The sequence below is a fragment of the Mycteria americana genome, chromosome 1 (genome assembly GCF_035582795.1).
Source record: "Mycteria americana isolate JAX WOST 10 ecotype Jacksonville Zoo and Gardens chromosome 1, USCA_MyAme_1.0, whole genome shotgun sequence".
Lineage (NCBI taxonomy): Eukaryota > Metazoa > Chordata > Aves > Ciconiiformes > Ciconiidae > Mycteria > Mycteria americana.
The window spans coordinates 122635766-122655974 of NC_134365.1; the positions used below are offsets into that span (position 1 = coordinate 122635766).

The window sequence follows — 20209 nt, forward strand, 5'->3', positions numbered from 1 at the left end:
CCCGTGTCATGTGCCCAGTGGGACCAGGTGCAAGACTTGGAGCTGTTTTGCCCACGTCCAGGAGGTTTGATGGACCTAGTCTGCACTGACTGTTGAACCCCTTTGAAACTGTGGCCCTGTGCGAGAGAAAAGAGTCACAACTGTTGTTTAAGTATTTATGGTTTTTAAATAAGGGACTATATAAATAAAAAGCAAGAGACTGAGTCATGAGATGGAGTCCTCTGGAGGTCTCTCAGCTAAAAACCATTCCATTGTGGAAGAACATCAAAAAGAAACTGTAGTTTTTGGCTATCCCTCCATTCCTCCCATGCCACAGGCAGACCTTGTGAACAATGCAATCTAGAGGCTGTTCTCAGATGCAGCAGAATTAGTGTAGAATTTTGGTCTTTATTCATCATCTTAAGAAGATTACTGCTGCTAACATTAGCATTTTCTCTATTACATGGTGGACTGGCTGAGGTCCAGAGTGAGTTGGAATTAGAATACTTATTTTCTTCCTTTTATTAATTCTTTTTCTTCTTGCAGTAGAAGATGCTGCACACAAAAAATCAGTGAAGAAAGCTGCATCAAGGGATGCTAGTGCTTCTTTCTAGTTTCTGCGCCGTATATCTGTTTGTGTGAGCTTGTAACTCCCACTCCATTTGGTTCCAAGTTTCAGGTTTTAATGAACCTAAATGTAAGCACATCCACAACTGCCATTATTTTTAGAGTGCGTACTATGCAAGATCACTAAGAAGTTATTGTTTTCCTCTCCAAAGTATAAATAAATCCAAATTTACTTGAAACTTGGCACGGAAAGGTTTTATAACTACCATAAATCTGACCCTAGTTTCAGGCTTCACACAACTCTTAGGACATCACAGTAATTTTCTATGCCTGTAAGTAGTTTTCTCCAGGATTATGTAGTACCACAAGGGGCAGATCTCTTGATTGAACTTGCAGAATAGAAACTAGCATCTAATTAACCTGAGCTGAGATAAGAGAGCAGCTGCTTCTATTCTGCTGTGTGTTTGTGAGGTTTCTGGCCTAGCAGCACGAGGCTGAGTACAGCTTCCACTTTTGTTCATCACAGCTTAACATTTCAGTATAATTGCTGAGATAGTGAGTGACCCAGCCTAGAGCTGCCAGCCTCCTCTTCCAGTGTCAGGGATACCTTTTGTTGTTGTAAGTGATGCTGTCTGGATGTGACAGAACAGTTGATAAGCTTGACCAAGCGTGCCAGAAAACAAAAAAAAACCAAAAAGCAATGTAGACTTTCAGTTTAGGCAGTTCAATAAGAGGTGTTCCACCCCCCCCAGTGGCTTGTTTCAGGAGAAAGTCTGATCGATTTGGTTAAAAAAAAAAAAAAAAAGTGCTGGTTATTGCTAGTCTAAAGAGGTTGCACAGACTGAGGTAAGCAGCAGAAAACAGAGACTCAGATCCTCAGTTGGTGCAAATTGCCATAGCTATTCTGGCAGTGATTTCTGCTGGTTTATGCAACGCCCAAGAGGCATTCACTATACTGAAGCTTTTAACCAGTCATTGTCTTGTATACATTTATAGTTTTCTGCCTGTGAGACCCCTTATTCTCACAGGCAACAAGTGAGTGTGCCCATGAGAGTGGGATGAAGCACGTGATGCAGTGGGATGCTCTGGGGTGATTCCAAGCTACTGGTCCTCTCTACCAGGCAGGCCAGGCTGCTGTGATGGGCCAAGTTAGTTATTCCTCACTTTCTTCCCATCTTCATAAAAACGGAAGTTTTCCTTTCATCTTTTCCACAAGCAGTTTCTTCTCTGGCTTGCTTTCTTACTGTCTCCCTCACGCTGTTTCTCTCTCACTCGTCTTTCTTTCTCCTCCCCCAGAGAATTTCACGTCTCTTCAGCACAGCTAGGTCAAGTGCTACTTCTCCCTCTAACTGCCTAATTTTCCCTCCTCTTATTTTCCCAGGCAAAGTTCCGGTCTGGGTCTTTAGTAAAGAATATACATTCACCAAAAGAAGGTTACTGACTAATGCTCTAATTTGGAGTCATGGTTGACCCTCACCCAAAGTCTCTGATTTCTCTCCAGTCTCACAAAACATTTACCATTTCCCAGACTAGATTTAAGCAAGGGCCAGGTGAGTAAGCAGCAAAGAAATATCTGGAAGAAGAGCACCACATTTAAGAAAGAGACAAAGCAGTCTTTAATATAGCAGGATTGGAAACAAGAAGGCTTTTAGTTGTTCTCTCTGTCTGCCTTATCAGCTTGGGAAGGAAGGAAGGAAGGAGTAAATATTGGGTTTCCTGAGCAAAAGAGAAGAAAAAATATTTAATTGGTTCTGTTTACATTCAGGTCTAAAATTTGAGCAGTGAAGAAAATGAGGTGGGTTTTAATGCAACAGGGACTAGTTCTGGGGTGTGCTGTATACTGTGCATACTGTATATGCCAACACTTGCGGTGTCAGTTAGGGATTTAAGTCCTAACTTAAATCCTTCGTTGCACTAACCCAGCTTGTGTTTTCTGATGCAGAGGAAATGCATGAAATTTCTAGTCCTTCTTCTAGATGCTAACCTTGTAAGCTCATGAGGCTTGTAATCCTCAGAAATAGGGGAAGGAAAAATGAATCTATACAGATCAGAAAACATGGGCTGGAGTAATGATCTGAGAGGTTGGTCAACCATGTGTGTCAGCTAAGATGCTGTTTCTGATTAGCTTTATTGACAATCTGACATGTTTGTAAATCCAAACAGAACTTAAAAAGTGCCTGTCAAAGCTTGAATTCACACAGGTGAAAATGTTTTCTAGAGAAGTTTTAAATGAGTAGCAGAGTTAAGTGCTAGAGAAATCCTCAAACAGAATGTATAAGGGAGAACTTTGATTAATTTTTGTCTTCCATGTAATCATTTTAATTGACTCAACTATTTTCTATTTTTTTCCTGAAGTTAAAACTTCAAGAAATCATTGGCAAATGACAAGAAATCATCTCAAAACACCAGCACAGGAATATTCACACTCTGTTTTTGACCCCTTTTAATGATTTTCCAGCTATCCATAACTTTTATTTTTATTTCATTTAGTTTACATTCTTTTACTCCTATTATATACACTTATTTTGTTTATTACAATCTGGACTAGTGGCAAGGCCAATTAACAGAGCTGCTGAACTCTGCTGGTTAAAAGCTCCCTTTTTAGTTGTACACAGCCTTGCCAAAATCCAATTGCTTAGGCTGAAATTTGTCATGTTGATTGCTTGCCTCAAGCAGAATTATTTTGGAAGGGTTCAGCAAAGTCATTCCAGTTGTTTCCAAAAATGAGGCTTGAACAAAATGCTAGCATGTCTAGCAATTAAAAACAATTTCTGGTGGCCTTTTTTTTGACTGTTTTGAGCCTTTGTCATTTTGAATAGAAATGTAAGATTTGCCATCTGGGATGTGACTTTTCGATCTTCAAAATTGGCCAAGTTATAAATGTTTAGAAAGACAAATTTTACATTTGCTTCAGTGAAGCAGTTAATTTTTTTTTTTTTTATGAAAACTCAACATCACTGAGCCAAATAGCAAGCACTAAAACAACTAAACCAACACTGTCTTTGTAAGGCTTAAGGAAATTATAGTTTTCTTTAATTGCTGCTACATGCTTCTGTAAGCTGCACTTTGGCCAGGGACTGAAGCTAAGAGCATGGCGATGCCCCTTCTGTGTTCCCAAGACACCACAGTTGCTTAGGAGGAAATGTACCTCCTTCCTTGGAACCAGATGGTCACAGAAGTTGGAGCAGGGAGGTCAAAGGATGGAATGATGAAGGAGTTCAGTAAGTCTCATCAGTCAACTAGAACCCCACAGTATTAGGGAGGGTTTGATACTTTTGAATGGAAACTGGGACTGGGAGGGAGAAATATGAATTGGGATGCAAGAACTGGAGGAGGCCAGGAGCCAGCTAGTGTGGGAAAGGGCTGGGGTGGAATTCTGAGGTTAGGGGATGCCTGGTACAGTTCTGGGGACTAGGACTAGCCAAATAAAGAAACAGCATTGCTGAGGTCTACTGGGAACCATGATGAGGATCTAGGCTGAGGAAGAGTTGAGACTAGCCCTGAGTTATACAGGTGAGGTGGAGCAGAAATAGCTACCACATCTGAAGGCATCAATGAGTGAAGAAGTTCTCGAGCCTGCAGCCCATACCTTCCATTGTCTCATTGTTCCTTTCCTGTCAGCCGTATGAAACCCACTGGCAAAATACGCAACTCATCCTATTTCCTGCTGATTCAAATAGAGGACAACAGCCTACTACCACTATCAGTTACTTCATTAAAACAAGAGGTTTATGTGGTGGATCTAACAGTTCCAAGCAGTTGTGCTGAGGAACCATGTGGGTGTCCATATGTTGTAGCAGAATATAATTTTTTTCTTTAAATTTAGGAAACAACGTGCTCCTAAGACTATGAAAGTCGCAATGTCAAGAATTTGAAACAGGATTTTCTGGAATTAAAGTTTTCTATGCAAAATTAACTGAATTAATTGCGTGACGGTATCAGTGTAGTTTGTCATTTACTAACTTTTTCATGCTCAACTTTGCAACCTTAATATTCTTTTAAGATAGCTTTGTATGTGCAATAAATTTACAACTGAAGCAGGAGGGAAACCTTTATTCCCTGGCCTCAGTTAGATTTTCATGTCAATTAGACTATCTGGCACTGGGTTTAATAACTCTCTAATTGCAATTGCAACACTTAGCTAAATCAATGCCCACCCTTCCTGATAAAACTGTTTTTAAATAGCAGTTGTTAAAAGGCACCAGGTGAAAACTTAGTGAGGTGAAAACAAAGACAGAATAAATAGGAACCCTTCTCTTCTTTCAGACAATCTCACATCAATAAAGCTTGGTTTTTGTTTTGTTTTGTTTTAAAATGTTTTTGCATTTTTTGTATTTAAAACATTTTATATTTAAAAGCAAACCACTCCAACACCTTCTGAGTTTCAGGGAGATCTTATGAATCTGCAAGGATACAGAAAATTTACCATAAATTTATAGCAAAGAATTTCTTTTTGAATGTTGCTGAGGTTTACTGTGCTAGCACTTCCTAATTCATTGCTAGGAAGTTGTGTGGTATTTTTTTTATAATTGTGCTTGAGATAAAGGATCAACACCCACTCCTAATTTTTTAATTAAAAAACCAAAACAAACAAAAATCCAACCGACGAATGAACATGTGTAGTGACTACCTGCCAAAATCTCTGCACAGCTTAATGCCATTTCTCTCTGTTTCACTGTTGCTGTAAGTCTTTTCGGTACAAGGCAGAGATCTACGGGGGCACAAAGCCAGTCAGACATACAGGGGAACATGTTGCATACGGATCACCATTGCTCTCTCACTCTCCTATTCCTCCATCTTGAGGCGATGTATATTGTAAAGGTGAATGGGGCTGCACTAAGGGTACTTTAGTAGGGGTGGTCGTGCCTGAACCCTGTTAGGTGGGATTGCCAAGCAAAAGGAGGCCCTGCTGGACCAGGATGGGAGGGAGAAAAAGGATGATAAAGCATTCCAGAACATCCCCCTTCTCCTTTCTGGAGAAGGAGGAGGCAGGGAGTGCTCCAGGTGACAAAAGTAATTTCTTACAGCTCTGAGGGCTGGAAGGCAGCTTGGGTGGTGGGCCAGTGCGGTAATTCATAGCCACCACTTCCGTGGGCAGCTCAGAAATGCACTGTGCTTGAAGCATGTACAACCTTTCTTTGTGTCCTCAGTGTACTGTGTGGGTTTGTTAAGTGCACCATCTGTTCATGTGAGACCATTTTCACTTCCCTGCTCCATAACCTCCTAATATAGATAAAGAGCTAGGAATATGGGCCTACCTTCTCCTTTCACTAGGACTTTATTGGAAAACCATGCTTGCTTTTACCAATATTTAAAAAAAACCCCAAGATATGTAGGTGTGATTAATCAATACATAGGCTATAAAAAGGTGGATGCTCCTCCTTGCTACACACCTGAGAATAAGCCCACTGCAACCTAGCCTTAATGATCTACACTTTAGTCAGATGCTTGTCAGAACATATAACTGTATTCTTATGGGAGAACAACCCCTCCACCCTTTATCTGAAATAGCATCAAGTTCAAAAGAGGATGTTGCTGAGTCAGTGCCTGGGACCTCGAAGGTTTGGAATTTTATTTTTTTATGAGATGGGGAAAAGGAAAAAAAAAAAGTAGAAGCAGGATTTGAAGTACTGTCTAGTGCCTTTGGTGCCTGACCTTGCTCATTAATCTCTGCTACTTTGAAAAGGCTTCAAAAATTACATTACCCTATACCATCAGTCCTCACTCAATAAATACAGATACTGAAGTCAGGGACGAGAAATCCCACAGAGCTTTGGTATTGACTTGTTAGAATTCCAGGCTTTAGCCTCACAATACAGTAACTGTCTATAAGTAATGAACAAGCTGCTGAGAAGGACACCTTGCCCTTCTGGATTAATTCCCCACTCTTTTAGATAATCTATTCATTGCCATTTTTTACTGTCTTATGCCAAACAGTAAATTGTCCTATGTGCCAATAAGGTATTTTCTATTACTCTGTGAGAGGAAATTTGTGGAAGAGCAGAGCTATGCTCACGCTCTGTCTCAGAGCCAATAGTCATATTAACCTTAGCATCAGTTTCTACAGTAGGGGAGGGGAAAGAAAAGAAGACGACAAGGATGTATGGGGGGGTTTGTATTTCTTCCATTAAGGAATGATGAAGCAGTAACTTGTGTGCTTTGGCATTTAAAGAACATGTGCGTAGACTTGTCCTGTAAAATCAGACGTCTCTATTGAGTGCACATCAGCTAAGATTTCAGTGCAGAAGCCATGCCTCCTCCTTACTCACAGGTGCTGCACAGGACTCAGGAAGGAAGGAGAGGGGATTTGTGTTGGGGAACTGTAGTAGGAGTGGTCACTATGGTTTTCTGTGCACTTCATGCAGACTGTAATCTCATGTCAGTGGGGGCCTTCCTTGGCTTGGATCAGCAATGAGAAGCATGGCTAGCAATACCTTTTAAAAGGTACTTGCCTTCTCCAGCACATCCAGTACATCTGACTCACCCATTTTATTTCTTCTCCTTTATGTAGTCTCAGTCCTGTAGTCAAGTAATGGCTGCCTTTGACACATGCTAGGTGCAACAAGGTACCTTTGAGTATCTCCACTCTTCAGCAGAATGGCAGCAGCCATCACCTGGCTCATTATTAGCTGAATAGCAGAGCAGAGATTTGGTGTTTGCAGTAGCTTGCAAATTCAATTATAGTTCTCACAGCAACTGTCATTTGGCTGCTTGTTCATATGAGGCATTTGATATTGCTTGTCGTGGTGTTAACTGTAATCCCTTATTAGGGAGATATAAGAAGTCTTACTGATACACACTTAAATAAAAAAGGCTTTTGAGCATGAAATAGTCTCTCCATAGCATGCAGACACACATACATGCACAAAAATTCACTATCCTTTAAATAAATTGAAAGGGTAGCAAGAGGTGCTGATACAGGTTTTTTTGTCTGTTCAACTATGTATCTATAAAAACAGAAATGTAGGCAGACTGTTCAGTCAGCTCCTGAGGGAACATGAGAGGATCCAGATCAGCTGCACAACTGGCAGCTTCACTGGCCATCTCAGCAGAGGGAACAAATGTTCATTTTGACCCTCTGTTGAAGGTGAGTTGTTCTCTCCTTGCTAGCAATGGGATGGAAGCACACAGATGGAGTGGTGTGAGAAGGTATGCCTCTCTTTATTTTATTTTCCTCCTTCCTGAAGCAAATAAGATTTCTTAGCTGCTATACTTTCAGTGCAGTACCTTTCATAAAGGCTAAATAATTTATTTGATGAGAAAGAATTTCACATGAAATAGCAGATAAGTGTGTTCATATGAAATTCTACAATGTGTAGTTCAGGCACCACTCAGGCTCAGGGAATGTTATTCATTTGATTAAGTATCAATATCTACATCTGAACTAGTCACCCTGAGTTCCCTTTATAGCTAATAGAGAACTACCCAATATAGGAAGGGAATTCAAGGGTGAGATTCATGCTGTCCTAAAACGTCTGCCTAAAGTAGGTCAGATGAATTGCACCCCCGGAGTGCCTGTTTTTCTCCATTGGTTTCTTTCTAAAGTGAGCTGCTGCTGAGCTCCAATGTAAACACCTGCAAGTTGTGGGTTTTTTCTTACGGTTGGACTTGATGATCTTAAAGATATTTTCCAACCTAAATGATTCTATGATTCTAAGGTTAGGTGAATTTTTCTCAGGAATTGGACAGAGATTTTTATCTTGAATCCAGTTTTTAAATGTTTGGCTTAATGAGCTTCTGCACAACATATAACACAGCTTTCCAAATGGCTGTTGGGCAAGACAGCCTGGAATACACTGACAACACCCTCCAGCATGTAATTCCATCTCATCCTCTTTCAGAGCCATATTGCCACAGGGTCTTCATTTGTCTCCCCCTTATTGCTATTTCAATGCTATCATGCATTCTCCTGAGGTGCCCCTGTCTTCCTAAGAAAGTTAAGCAAACCAGCGTGCAGGGGAAATAAGCATATAATGTGGCGCTTTGTGTTCGGTGGAGACATGGTAAACTCAAATTAATGATTCTGTTCAGATAACAGCCCAAGCAAAAGAAAATAGTGGAAATTTCCTAGAACCCTCCTGCAACAGAATTTCTTTGCTTTATGGTGGAAAACTACAGCTGGGTAACTGCTTTCAGGAGTCAGAGACATTAAAATTCTGTGAGAGAATTTCACTATACAGAACATTCAGTAAGACTACTGGGCAGACTGCATCAATCCAGCACTACATCTGGTTGCACTTGTGGATGCTGGAGCAGAAGTTACAAAGCCAATTGATGCAGGAGCATGTAAGATCTACTGGCAGGCCAAGTCTCATGGTAAATCGATGTCTATCAGAGTATGCTGGTCTTTCCTCAGACTGTGACTGAACTACCTTGGAGCTGTTCAGAAGCCTAGGGTTTATATCCGTCATGTCTCTGGGGCTCTACTGATGGGATGCGTTTTTATGGAGGGGTGACAAACTTTCTTTTGCCAAATACACTGCCAAAAGAATATCTTAGAGCACGATTATTCAACTCAGTCTGTGGGTGGGATCAGGTACCCCATGACAATTTTGTTCTGTCTCCAAAGGACTCCAGATACTTCCTTGGGCATTTTTAACCTTACAAAAGCTCCACTTCTATCTGCAAGACTTTGAGAATGGCCTAGCTGCCTCCACAAGCACCCCCAAGCTGGCATGTAGTGCAAGATGTTAAAAAAACGTGGTACATACCTGTATTAAAGCAGTGGCTTTTTCATGGTGGGATTTTGTGAAAGTAATTGTCCTGTTACCAGCACAAAACAGTGCCCATGTTCATGCAAATGAAAGTTGCAGTGTTTGGACATAATTTAAGTTGTTTGTTTCTTGCATTTAATCTATGCAGTAAAGTAAATACTTCTTACAGACAATCTTATTTACAAGGTGGTTTTTGATACCATGTGATGAAGCATAGAAGATACTGAAATGACTCCTTTGCTTAAGAGTGTAATGTTGAATGGCAAAGCTCAGTTCCTATACCTTACACTGTCCACTGCTGAGTGTGTGGCTAAATACTTTGTAATTAAAACCTGGTGATGGATTTTACAAGAGGAGAATATCTTCTCACTGGGACTTTCCAAGCTCTCATGTAACAATTTTTATTAAAGTTACTGTGAAAACTTAAAATAGCTCTCTCATTAGTTGCTAACAGAGATCTGCCGGTATACAATGATGCCTAGAAACCGCCCTTATTTTCCACTTTCAAGACGAGCAGGGCAAAATCTCGCTCTTCATTTTCTTCATTTTGTGTGTGAAGAGAAACACCTTCTGACTCCATAGCATGGTTCTTTTGATTGACTCCCCTCCTTTTTCTGATTGACAGGTTTTCCTCTGTAACCTATGCCATCTTCCCCAGCTCATCTCACTTTGGCAGTGCATGAATTTGAGCCCCCTTTTCTGCTACTTCTGTGTGGCATATTGTGATCACTGCCATTTCTCTGAGCTTATTCCCTAGCTACTCTTATAAACTGTAAAGAGAGAGGGAGCGGGGGGGAAAGCATTCCTGGAAAGCAAGGCTGTTATGCAACACAAGGGAGGCAGTGTCACGTTGGAAGATGAGCATCCCTCTTTCGCATTTTCCTTGCAAGGGCTCTCAGGTACTGTTGGTCATCACATAATTAATAGCAAGCGCCAACTCATTTTGAGTCAGTTCCCTAGCGGTCTAGAGCTACAAAGTGTTTTGAAGTGCTGGAGGCTACATCTCTATTAGAAAATAAAATGGGCTAAAGCCTTTTCTCTGACTTTGATGCAAAGTGGCACAGCATGGCTTCATCAATAGGGCTAAACTCTCTTTCCCTCAAAAACCCAGGGTGTTCTCATCCACCCTGCCTGCAAGGTAGGGTCCCAGCCATGCTATGAGGCCACAGTAGCCAGGCAGGAACAGTCCCCGCCATGCCGGTGGCTGCGCCGAGTATTACATGCTCTAGAGAAGCTGTGGATGGTGCCTGAGACATGCCGTGGCCTTGGGTAGTGTGCTGGTGTGGCCATAGCCTAGGAGGTAGCCTTTAGGAAGTTCTCCTGTTGTTATTTTAAACTTTATTGCTGAAGACACTTTTGCAAAGGTCATAGTACTGAGGGGCGGCAGAAGGGGGAGAATTTATTGTTCTGCATTTGCAAGCACATTAGGGTTCCCAGCTATGACTTGGAGTGCCTGAATGCTACCATAATAGGAAAGTCACTGATCATATATTAATCAAGCAGTTGACTAGCGAGGCAAGAGGGCGGCTTGCTTCACGCACTGCTGAAATGCAGCTCTTTCCACAGTCGAACAGCAAAGCTGTTTAAAGGCACAGCATTTACTGAGGAAGTGAGAACTGGAAATTGCACAGGAAACTAAAACCACATCATAACAATTCCCATTTAACACTTGGCTGGGACATTGGGGATCACATGCATGCAGCTGCAGAAGGAGACTCCCATAACTTTGGACTGAATTTCTGAGGAGGATCATGGCACTCTCTCCTGGAGGAGAGGACTTAGGGCTAAGTGTATTTTCCCTGCTGGCGGGGCATCGTTCTGCAGTGACAGAGGGACCTGACACAGAGGGACCTGACTGTGCCAGCACTTGATCCTCAGCACCACTTCGTTTTAGCTCCCAGAGGCTTCCATTGCATTTGCCAGTCAGTCTAGCACACCTCAGGTGCAGGTTTAGCTAGTAAGAGATGAGATTATACAGCTAAGATGGCTATTTTAATTTGCTATGTTTCTAGTTAAACTTCCACAAAGTTTGGTCTCCACGTGGGGATGTGAATTATGGCCTCTAGTTTCATGCCCAGAATACCTCGTAGATCTCAATTAACACTTATGTACCTATCTATGCATCAGTTATACATTTGTAAGCCATTTTAAAAGTCTGCAAGTGATACATTAATTATTTTGAAGATGAGGAATGATTGCTTAAATAATATTAGCATTTAAAGAAAAATAATATTTATCTCTGTATTAATTGTTGAGCAAAATCAGTTAATCTGTAGTTGGCTACAAATTAGTTGAAAATACAATTTTTGTAAACTGAATTTCATTACTCTTCCTTTCTGTTTCATTATGTTACCCGATATACATAATTCTGTGCCACTTCGTTTATCTTATGTCAGAAATAGTATTCCTGCTCTCCAACATTATCACAACTAGGAAAAAAACAGAACCACACACTTCAAAAGCCTCATGCTGAAATAACATTTTTAAAATGATAAAAGAACAACCACTATTTTCTACAGCAAAACTAATTTTTCAAATTCGAGATAACAACACTGCATTACAAAAGTAAAGGTCAATTTGAAGAAGAAAGGATTCTGGTTGCCTAATGAAGTCATCTTCTTTATACCAAATTGTAATTTACAGTTGAATCAAAATACGTTAATTCTTTTCTGGCTTGCTTTGAGTGATATTAAGGGGCAAGTTGGTGTGGTTCAGATAAAAATAGCTGTTACATTTAATCTGATCACCAATGATAACCTTTATTTCCCTTCACACTGTGCTTTTGAAGTCACAGGAGACTGCTGAGCTCCAGGGTTTGCTCTTCAGTTTCAGAGATGGTTGCTCTGTGGATGTTACACTGTTCAAATAACGTTTGGAATAAGGACGTTACACCTTCAAATAACTGACCGTGGAAAATGAACACCCTGGTATAAAGCCATAACCTGCCCCACTGTTGAGTGTCAGTAGACACTCAAACAGAACAGGCAGCCCCTAACGTTGGAAGGTGGCCCTTGAATGTCTGAGTTCTTTATGGAGTGAAGAAACAAGAACAAATGTAGTGATGTAGTCCTTGTCACAAAACGAGTGTCTCACCCTGCAGCATTTCTAATGAGTAGGAAGGAAAATTATTGTGTTAGTCCTAATCTAATTAGAGATAATTTCTGTCCTTAAAAATTAAGTAGCTGAACATTTGAGTTGGATTATCTATATAATAGTCAGATAATGATACCCCATTGTGCAGATATGGATAGGAAGGGGAAGAAGATAGAATTTCTGTCTTGCATAGTCCTAGGAGACTATGTCAGAGGGCTGGAGGGATTGTGCCTCTGACTTGCTGGTCAGAGGACTGGAGGGATTGTGCCTCTTGTGGCTGAAGAGGTCACGGGGCCACAACAGTGTCACACTGAGGTAATTTCACAGAGGCCTGATACTGTGTTAGCATTATGGTACCATGTTGGTAAAGCAAGTAATTACAAGGCTCCCAGGGATTCAGGTCTTTTGCAAATGACCACTGAACTGGAGATTAGCCAGTAATATCACAAGAACCAATGGCTTTAAATGACCGCGTCGATCTAGGAAAGTCAGACCAAAATTTCATAGAGTTTTATGTTGTGACATCAGGAACATGCATGTGAAAAAAGTAATCTCCAAGAGGTTTGTGCCTAGACACTAACTCAGGAGGTAGGCAGAGCTAACAGAAAGGCCAATAACATCCTGATGCAGTAAGGTCATTCTAGACAATGGGAATATTGCATTAAACCAGCAGTATCATGGAGTCTGTCCCTCAAAATGCATAAGTACTGTGCTAATGAGCTTTCATCAGCCCACTGTGCTATAACAGCCTCCTCATATAAATAATTCTCTTTGGGTCATCCCATTACTGGAGGGGTGCTGAGGCAAAGTCCTCACAGTAGCCTGTCTCCCCAGACCACAGCTGCAAGCCATATACGCTAAGCTAGTGGGGTCGCAAAACCAGTGCAATGCTCAAGGCTCTGGGAGATGTTTGTTCCTGATAACACAGAGAGCAACAAACTATAGTTGCTGAGCTGATGATCTCAGAGAGGCCTCTACTTGGCATTTCATTCCGCAAAAGAGAAGGCTAGGAAATAAATAAAGGAGGCAAGGTCAGATTAAGGCTCTCCTCTGCATGCCAATACTATCTTCCTTTCTTCTCTTGGGCTTGGGTAACATCCACTTCCCCAACATTGCCATCTTTTCAGCTGCCTTTTGAAGTGAGAGTCTGCTGGGGAGCAGCAGGCTGACCAAGACAAAGGCTCAGAGCCAGCCTGCTGGGTAATGTGGCCCTGGCAACTGACTAGAGAGTTTTTATTGTTGAGAAGTAGACTGTCTCCTTTCTTCAGCCATAAGGTCAGTTATGGTGTTATTTTTCCTCATCTTGCACAGAAGGAAAAGGCTAGATTGACTCCCCTAGAAGAAGACGAGACCCTGTCTTTCACTTCCTCACCCCTCAGTTGAATACAGAGGGGGAAGAATGGTCGCATCAACTCTTGGCTTTCAAAATCGGTACTTGTAAGGAGTTAAATCTGGCCTCCATACACCTAAGCACCCATATGTTTTCTGTAGCTGGCTGGTTGCTTTGTGGAGTCTAGTCAGGTAAAATGACTCTTCCCATCACATAAAGATAAAGATAATGCTCCACATGAATGTCAACATCTGTGAGATTCCCGCCCATTTTGGTCCTCTTTAATTAGGGACTGTTCTGCCTCATTGGACAGACTGGTGTAATAGCTTGGGATCAGAGTAGCATAAAGATTGTCACAGCTTGAATGATCTTTTGAGCAGTGGGAGGTAACGATCCTGCTTGAGGCAAAATACTGCTTCTGGCGTGTTATGGGGCACTGTGATTCTGTCCCACACTTCATTTAGTCTTTTTCCAAATGCTGCAGTTTAGCCTCTGAAAAATGCAGTATTTTTATGAATATATTCCATCTTCAGTATAGTCCTGTAATTCCTGTTGGATGTGGGCTGGGTGAGCAGGGGCGGGGGATAGCACTTCAGACACGAAATGCCAGTTAGAGGCTCCAGCCCATGCAATTTTTCATGCTGAATGTTTTTCCAGAAGGTGACAAGTAATCTGTATTTCATCTGGAGGATGGAGAAATTCGGAGAATAAAGAGTGAGTCCTCTTTTCCCCCAAGTCCATCCCACCAGCTTTTGCCCTTCCATGAACAATTTTAGGAAAGAGTGGTCTGTTTAGCCTGAGTTCAAAGGCCACAAAAGACTGCTTTAGGCTTTTGGCCCATATGGAATAAGCAGTGTTTTCTTTCCCAGTGTTGCCACAATTCATTTTACTTTATAGTTGAAAAGTAAATGAAAGAAATAGCTGAATGCATATTTGTGAATAATCACACTTGCACCACATTTTCTGAGAGTTTGCTGCGTAGATTTGTGTGTAAGATTTAATTGTTTTCCTTGTTACAGGCAGCTTCATTATCCATCCAGTGTTTGCAACGGCTTATGAGGCACTGTAGCAGATTACGGAGACAGCATTCTAATGTTTCATCTGGAAATGGAATAAATAGATCTTTTTCAATTGCAACGATGTGAAATGAGCTTTCAGGGTGTTAGATTTGGAAAACAGCTAATTAGATGCTGTTTCAGGCTCTCCTGCTGGGATGACTATTGCATACACTGAAGTAAAATCTGCACCCTGCAAGGTGTCTCAGTCTTTAGTCCTGCAAAGTAGCCTGTAGCACCAGACTGGTGCTGGGGCATGGGGTGTTCCTTATGATGGTGGGACTCATCAAGCAGTTGACATTGTGCTCCAAGGAGTTTGTTCCACCACAACTCAGATTTGCCTGAATTGACACACGGCCAGAGTCAGTCCACATTAAACACATGATTTTGAAAAACTCATCAGATACTACACTTTTGTTATGGCCAACCCATGACTGTTGGCGTGGGATTGTTCTGTTCACCTCCCCTGTTGGCGGTGGTCAGAAACCAGCAGGGACACATACTGACTCCCCTGGCTTGTCATGGCATGTTCAGAAGAAGAGTGGGAGTCACTATATAGGAGAGGGAATTTGGACTAAGTATGAAGAAATCTTTCAGGGAAAGCCTTGAAATAGCTGAGTGTAGTGAGACAGGTTAGGGGTTTTATTTTTTATGGTGCTAATGAAACCAAATCCCCTCAGAAAGCAGAAAGTGCAGGCCAGTGCTTATCAACCCTTTTTTATTTCTGAATCCCTCAAAATCACAAGTAGTTTGTGAATTGAAGTCTACTGACAACAGTCTTTTTCCTCCTGGTTTCCTCATGTGGGCCTGTGGTAGTCCAGGGATCCGCAGATACCCATGTGGAAGAAACCTGCACATAGTCTAGAAAGTGTAGATTATCAACAAAAGCGTGCGCGTGTGTGACTGAGGATGGGGAGGGAATCCAGATCTACCTTTATTTCTACATAAGGGTAGCTTAGAAAAAGGTGGCTTGTTATCAGACAGAATGGTTGGCCCCCACCAGTTGGAATGAAAAAAGCAAGTCCAAGAGTAAAGCCTGTGCAAGTGCTTATCTATGCTCTGGCCAGCTGAGAGTGAAAATTTCTTGGGTTTTCAGATCGCTTCCAAGCTAGTGATCGCTTGTGAAAGGAAAGCTCGAGTGGGAGACAATGAATGAAAGAGGGACATTTCTATGGGCTTGCTTTCAGTTCTCTGCATAAATTTCATCATTTGAGCGTTCAAACTTAATAGCCTGCATGTTTGAGATGTATGAACAACTATTGACAGGAAAAAGCTAATGCGGTGCATATATAGTAGGAAGGGTGCAAAAAGGCTTTCAGTCACTCATATTGGTGCAGTGAGGCCATCTCTAGTCTGTGCAGGTCCCGAGCACAGGCTGGGTTTTCACTGTAATTAAGTGGGTCAGTTCTTAATTCATAGTATCACAGAATCATAGAATGGTGTGGGCTGGAAGGGACCTTAAAAAGCATCTAGTTCCAGCCCCCCTGCCATGGGGGGTTGGAACTCATGCTCTTAACTCTAACTAACCAGTAAAACAAAACCAGTGTAGTTAGTGGGGTGTGATATGTTTTAAATCATTAGGCCATTTTCAGTAAAGCAACTCAAGGTAAAAGCTAAAATATTTTTCTATATTTTAGCTAAAATCTAAAATATAGAAAGAGAAAGATGGGCATAGGGAGAAAGAAAACACAGGTATGTCATATACATTATATATAGATGATATACGTGTTGTTTTATAATGTACATTATGCGTATATGTGTAATCATTATATATATATATTTCCATACCATCTATAAGCTAACAATGAATTTCTTCATTACCCATATAAATGTCTTGGCCCTTTTGAATACTTCTAATCTCTTAATCTACAAGTCTAAATCATGACTGAAAACTTCTCATCCTACCATTTCTCCTTAGTGATGAGAAAAAGAGAAATACAGAAAGAGTTCATAAGGAATTTTGGTTTTGATTTCAACAAGAATGGGTCAAAAAATAAAAGGAAGTGAGATAGATCTTACGATATGGTAAATTATTGTAGTACAATTGATTTTAAGGCAGTGATGATGATTCACATCAAGCAAAGATTAACTGGCCTGGAAATTCTACAGAAAAATTATACTAAATGCTGGGTTTTCTTAAGTCTATAAAATCTTGCCATAAGATTGCTGAGTCAGTGCTGCAAGCTCACATACTGCTAAGACTTCGCTGTAATAGGAAATGAGTTGTACAAGACAGATTTCATCAAGAGGTATGAAACCAATTGTGTCTACTCATCCATCCATCTAGCTTTTGCTATTGACATTTCCAAGGGACAGTAATTTATATACTGAAAAGCTAAAATTGGTGCGTAAACTCCACTTTTGTTTTCTACTGTTAAGACTGACAGCTGTGTCTAGTGAGTGGCTAGGGAGGAACCTAAAACTCAGAATTTTACAACAAGAATGAAAGTCATCAAGCACTGAGAAGACATTAGTCTCATCAATTTCAAAGTTGATTAAATGCTTATTACATTACTAGTATAAACATTTTGATAAATATTTCTCCATAAGAAATAAGAGTATTTCTCCATAAGTGATACTCTTCTCTTTAGAATAAGTTAATAGGACCCTATTAATAGAGGAGAGATTCTGAGATATGGACAAGTAAGCATTTTTTTTTTCTTATTACTGATATGGCAAAGTGGTTAGTGCTAGAGCTAGCTGATCAGGCTGTTGATTTTTTTTCACTCAAAAATTTCAAATGAAAAGTCTATATTTGCATGTTCTGACTGAAAATTCTTAGTTTTTTACAGGATGATTTAAAGTCCTTTTTTGGTTTGTTTCCATGTAAAATGTTGTGATTTCTCGTCTTAATTCCCTTTAACCCATAAATACCAAATCAAAACCAACACCCCAAAATACCAACAAAATGGTACTAAGTTGTTGTGAAAATGGTAATTCCTTTTGAAATTTGATTAAAAAAATAATCTCAATTTCTCTGCTGTACACAGTAATGTGGAGGAGATGGTATCTGGCAATAGCAAAATTTTCACAAAGCGTTGTTGTGTTATAGTCAGTAGTTTAGGAACTGGTACAGACATTTCTGTTTCTTTAACAAGCCGCTCTAAGTTTCAGTATATAACACGGCTTTAATGGGGGAGTTCAGTTTTCTCCTTGGCTGTGTCAACAGCTTGTGAGCGTAAGAAAGTCGCTTCCAACCTTCACCTCCCTTTCCCCATGAAAAATAAGGCAATAATTGTATTTCTGTACTTAAGGTGGTTGTGTTGCTTGAATAGTTACACAAACCCCGCAGATTCTTGGATTTAATGGCTGTGGAAGTGTGACGTAATGTTAGTATGATTAATTTTCTTCCCTAAAATCTTCATTTTGATAACCTAACTTTTCATTATATTGTATAATCAAAGTTTTGGTAAGCTCTCAAGCTACTCTTCCTCTCCAGACTTTCTCTTTCTTCTTACATTTTCATCTTTCTTCTTAAGTGTTCTTCTAAGTAAAACAAAGTATTAAGTGAACATTTCTTTTATGTTAACATAGCTGCATTTATTTGGTTATTGTAGTTAAAATAAAATCAGTGTGGAATATGCCAAAACCTTCCCTTTGAATATTTGCCCAGTTTAGAGTGGATTCTGGTCATGGAAAAGGGACACAAAAATTGAGTTCTGAATAAGAACAAGAAGTAAAGGCAAGAAATACTGCAAGACTCATGCTAAAATAATGAACCGGTATCCCTGTTTTCTAGTGGGAAGGAGAGAGAAAATGGGGAATAAGTTTCTTTTCATTTTAATAATACATTGAAAGTGTTGCCCTTGATTTGCTTTAACAGTACTTGGGGATGAGCATCCCAGAGGTATTAATCGGAAGAATAAAAAGCGAAGTGCTTCAAAATGGGTGAATTCCCACAGCTGCTTTAAGTAGAACATCCTGGCATGATGTTCACTGCAGGACTGGGATACAACAAGTATATAAATGAGTTTAACAAACAAGTTTACAGAGAAGAGAAACTCAGCGGTATGACGAGGTTAGTGGAGTGAATGTGTGTTCTCACTTTGTTAGTCCAGGCAGAATAGGGTTATCTTTGCAATGAGGGCAGGAGTTTTCCCAGGGCGGCACTTTTAACATGTAGGTGGATGAGGCAAAATTCAGCAAAGTCAGCTGGGCTGTCCGCGTGGAGGCCGAATGCAGCTGAACCAAAAGCTGAGGACTGGGAATAAAGGAAGGCAAAGAGCCAAGGATCGAGGCTGAAAGGCAACAACAGAGCCCGGAGAGAAGTGAGGGAAGCGGCACAGCGGCAGAGAGGTTGAGCATAAATGAATCAAAGGGGAAGAGCGGTACGTGTTGAAAGGGATGAGGCAGGAAACAAGTGACAAGGATAGAAATTTGCCTTAGGAAGTATTATCTCTTCCCCTAATGCAGGAGGTGTGATAGGAACAGGATCTTAATCCTTACTTTAAAATATTTTAAGGTGCCTTTGTTTTAGAGTAAACATGGGGATATGAGTAACTTGTAACTGCAGGGTGGCACAGGCGGGTCCCTCTGCCCCTCACTGTTAGCTCCCCGGGCAGGAGAGGACTTGCTCAGATGTCAGGGAGATGCTTGGTGACTGCTGAGCACCATTTGGATGTCACTCCTCAGTGCCGAGCTACCAACGGGCTGTCACAGACTCTGCCGTTGGGAGGGGGTGAGGGATTCGATCAGCTGTGTTTGCCGAAACTGGTCCCAGGTTTTTTTCTGAATATGCTCCCCATTGTCACAGCTGTGTCTGTGAAAGAGAGAGGGGCAGGGTTTTTCACCTGTGCTGTCCAGTGATTATCAGTCCTTGAAAAAACTGTTGATTTGCTTTTTTGTTTTCTTTGAGCAGATGGGCAGAAGAAGGTTCAAGAGGAATTTGACATAGACATGGACGCGCCAGAGACAGAGCGGGCGGCCGTGGCGATACAGTCCCAGTTCAGGAAATTCCAGAAGAAAAAAGCGGGGTCCCAGTCTTAGTAGCTACCTCACAGCTCAAAAGAAAGTAATCCTGAAATGATTGATGAAGAAAATCAGAAATAACACAAAGATGCATGTACAGAAATTATCAATATTTAAAACCCCATTGGCAGATAACAAACCATGAGCTTGTGTGTGACTTCATCCCAGATGTTTACACCCATTATCCTCTGTAACTCACCGTTTTACTTGATGTTGTAATAAAAAGTTAGGGTGAAGTAATTAAAGTGTCTGCCTTCATCTGTCTCTTCATATTAATCCAGCAACCACAGCGTTACAAATGAACCCAGCCCAGACGCCTGTTTTCCTCTTCACGTAAAGCTTGGAGACATAACAGCACCGTATGTTACAAGGTTTTTGCTGAGGGATGAGAGCACGCATCTCAGCCCTGCTTACCTCATTTGGAGAATTCCAGCTGCCAGCCAAATGTGACAATAAAATTACTTTCTCGTAATGAGCTGAAAGTAAAAAGTTGCAGACAGAAG

General features: G+C 40.9%; 1 protein-coding gene across 1 annotated transcript in view; it reads left to right on the forward strand.

The window, feature by feature from the left end:
* Nucleotides 1-19926, forward strand: part of PCP4 (Purkinje cell protein 4) — a 53152-nt gene extending 33226 nt beyond the window's left edge. Inside the window, exon 3 of the mRNA XM_075491863.1 lies at nucleotides 19597-19926. Within this exon, the coding sequence (XP_075347978.1) occupies nucleotides 19597-19724 (128 nt within the window). The 3' untranslated portion in view covers nucleotides 19725-19926. The remainder of the gene's footprint in view (nucleotides 1-19596) is intronic.
* Nucleotides 19927-20209: the final 283 nt, after the last annotated feature.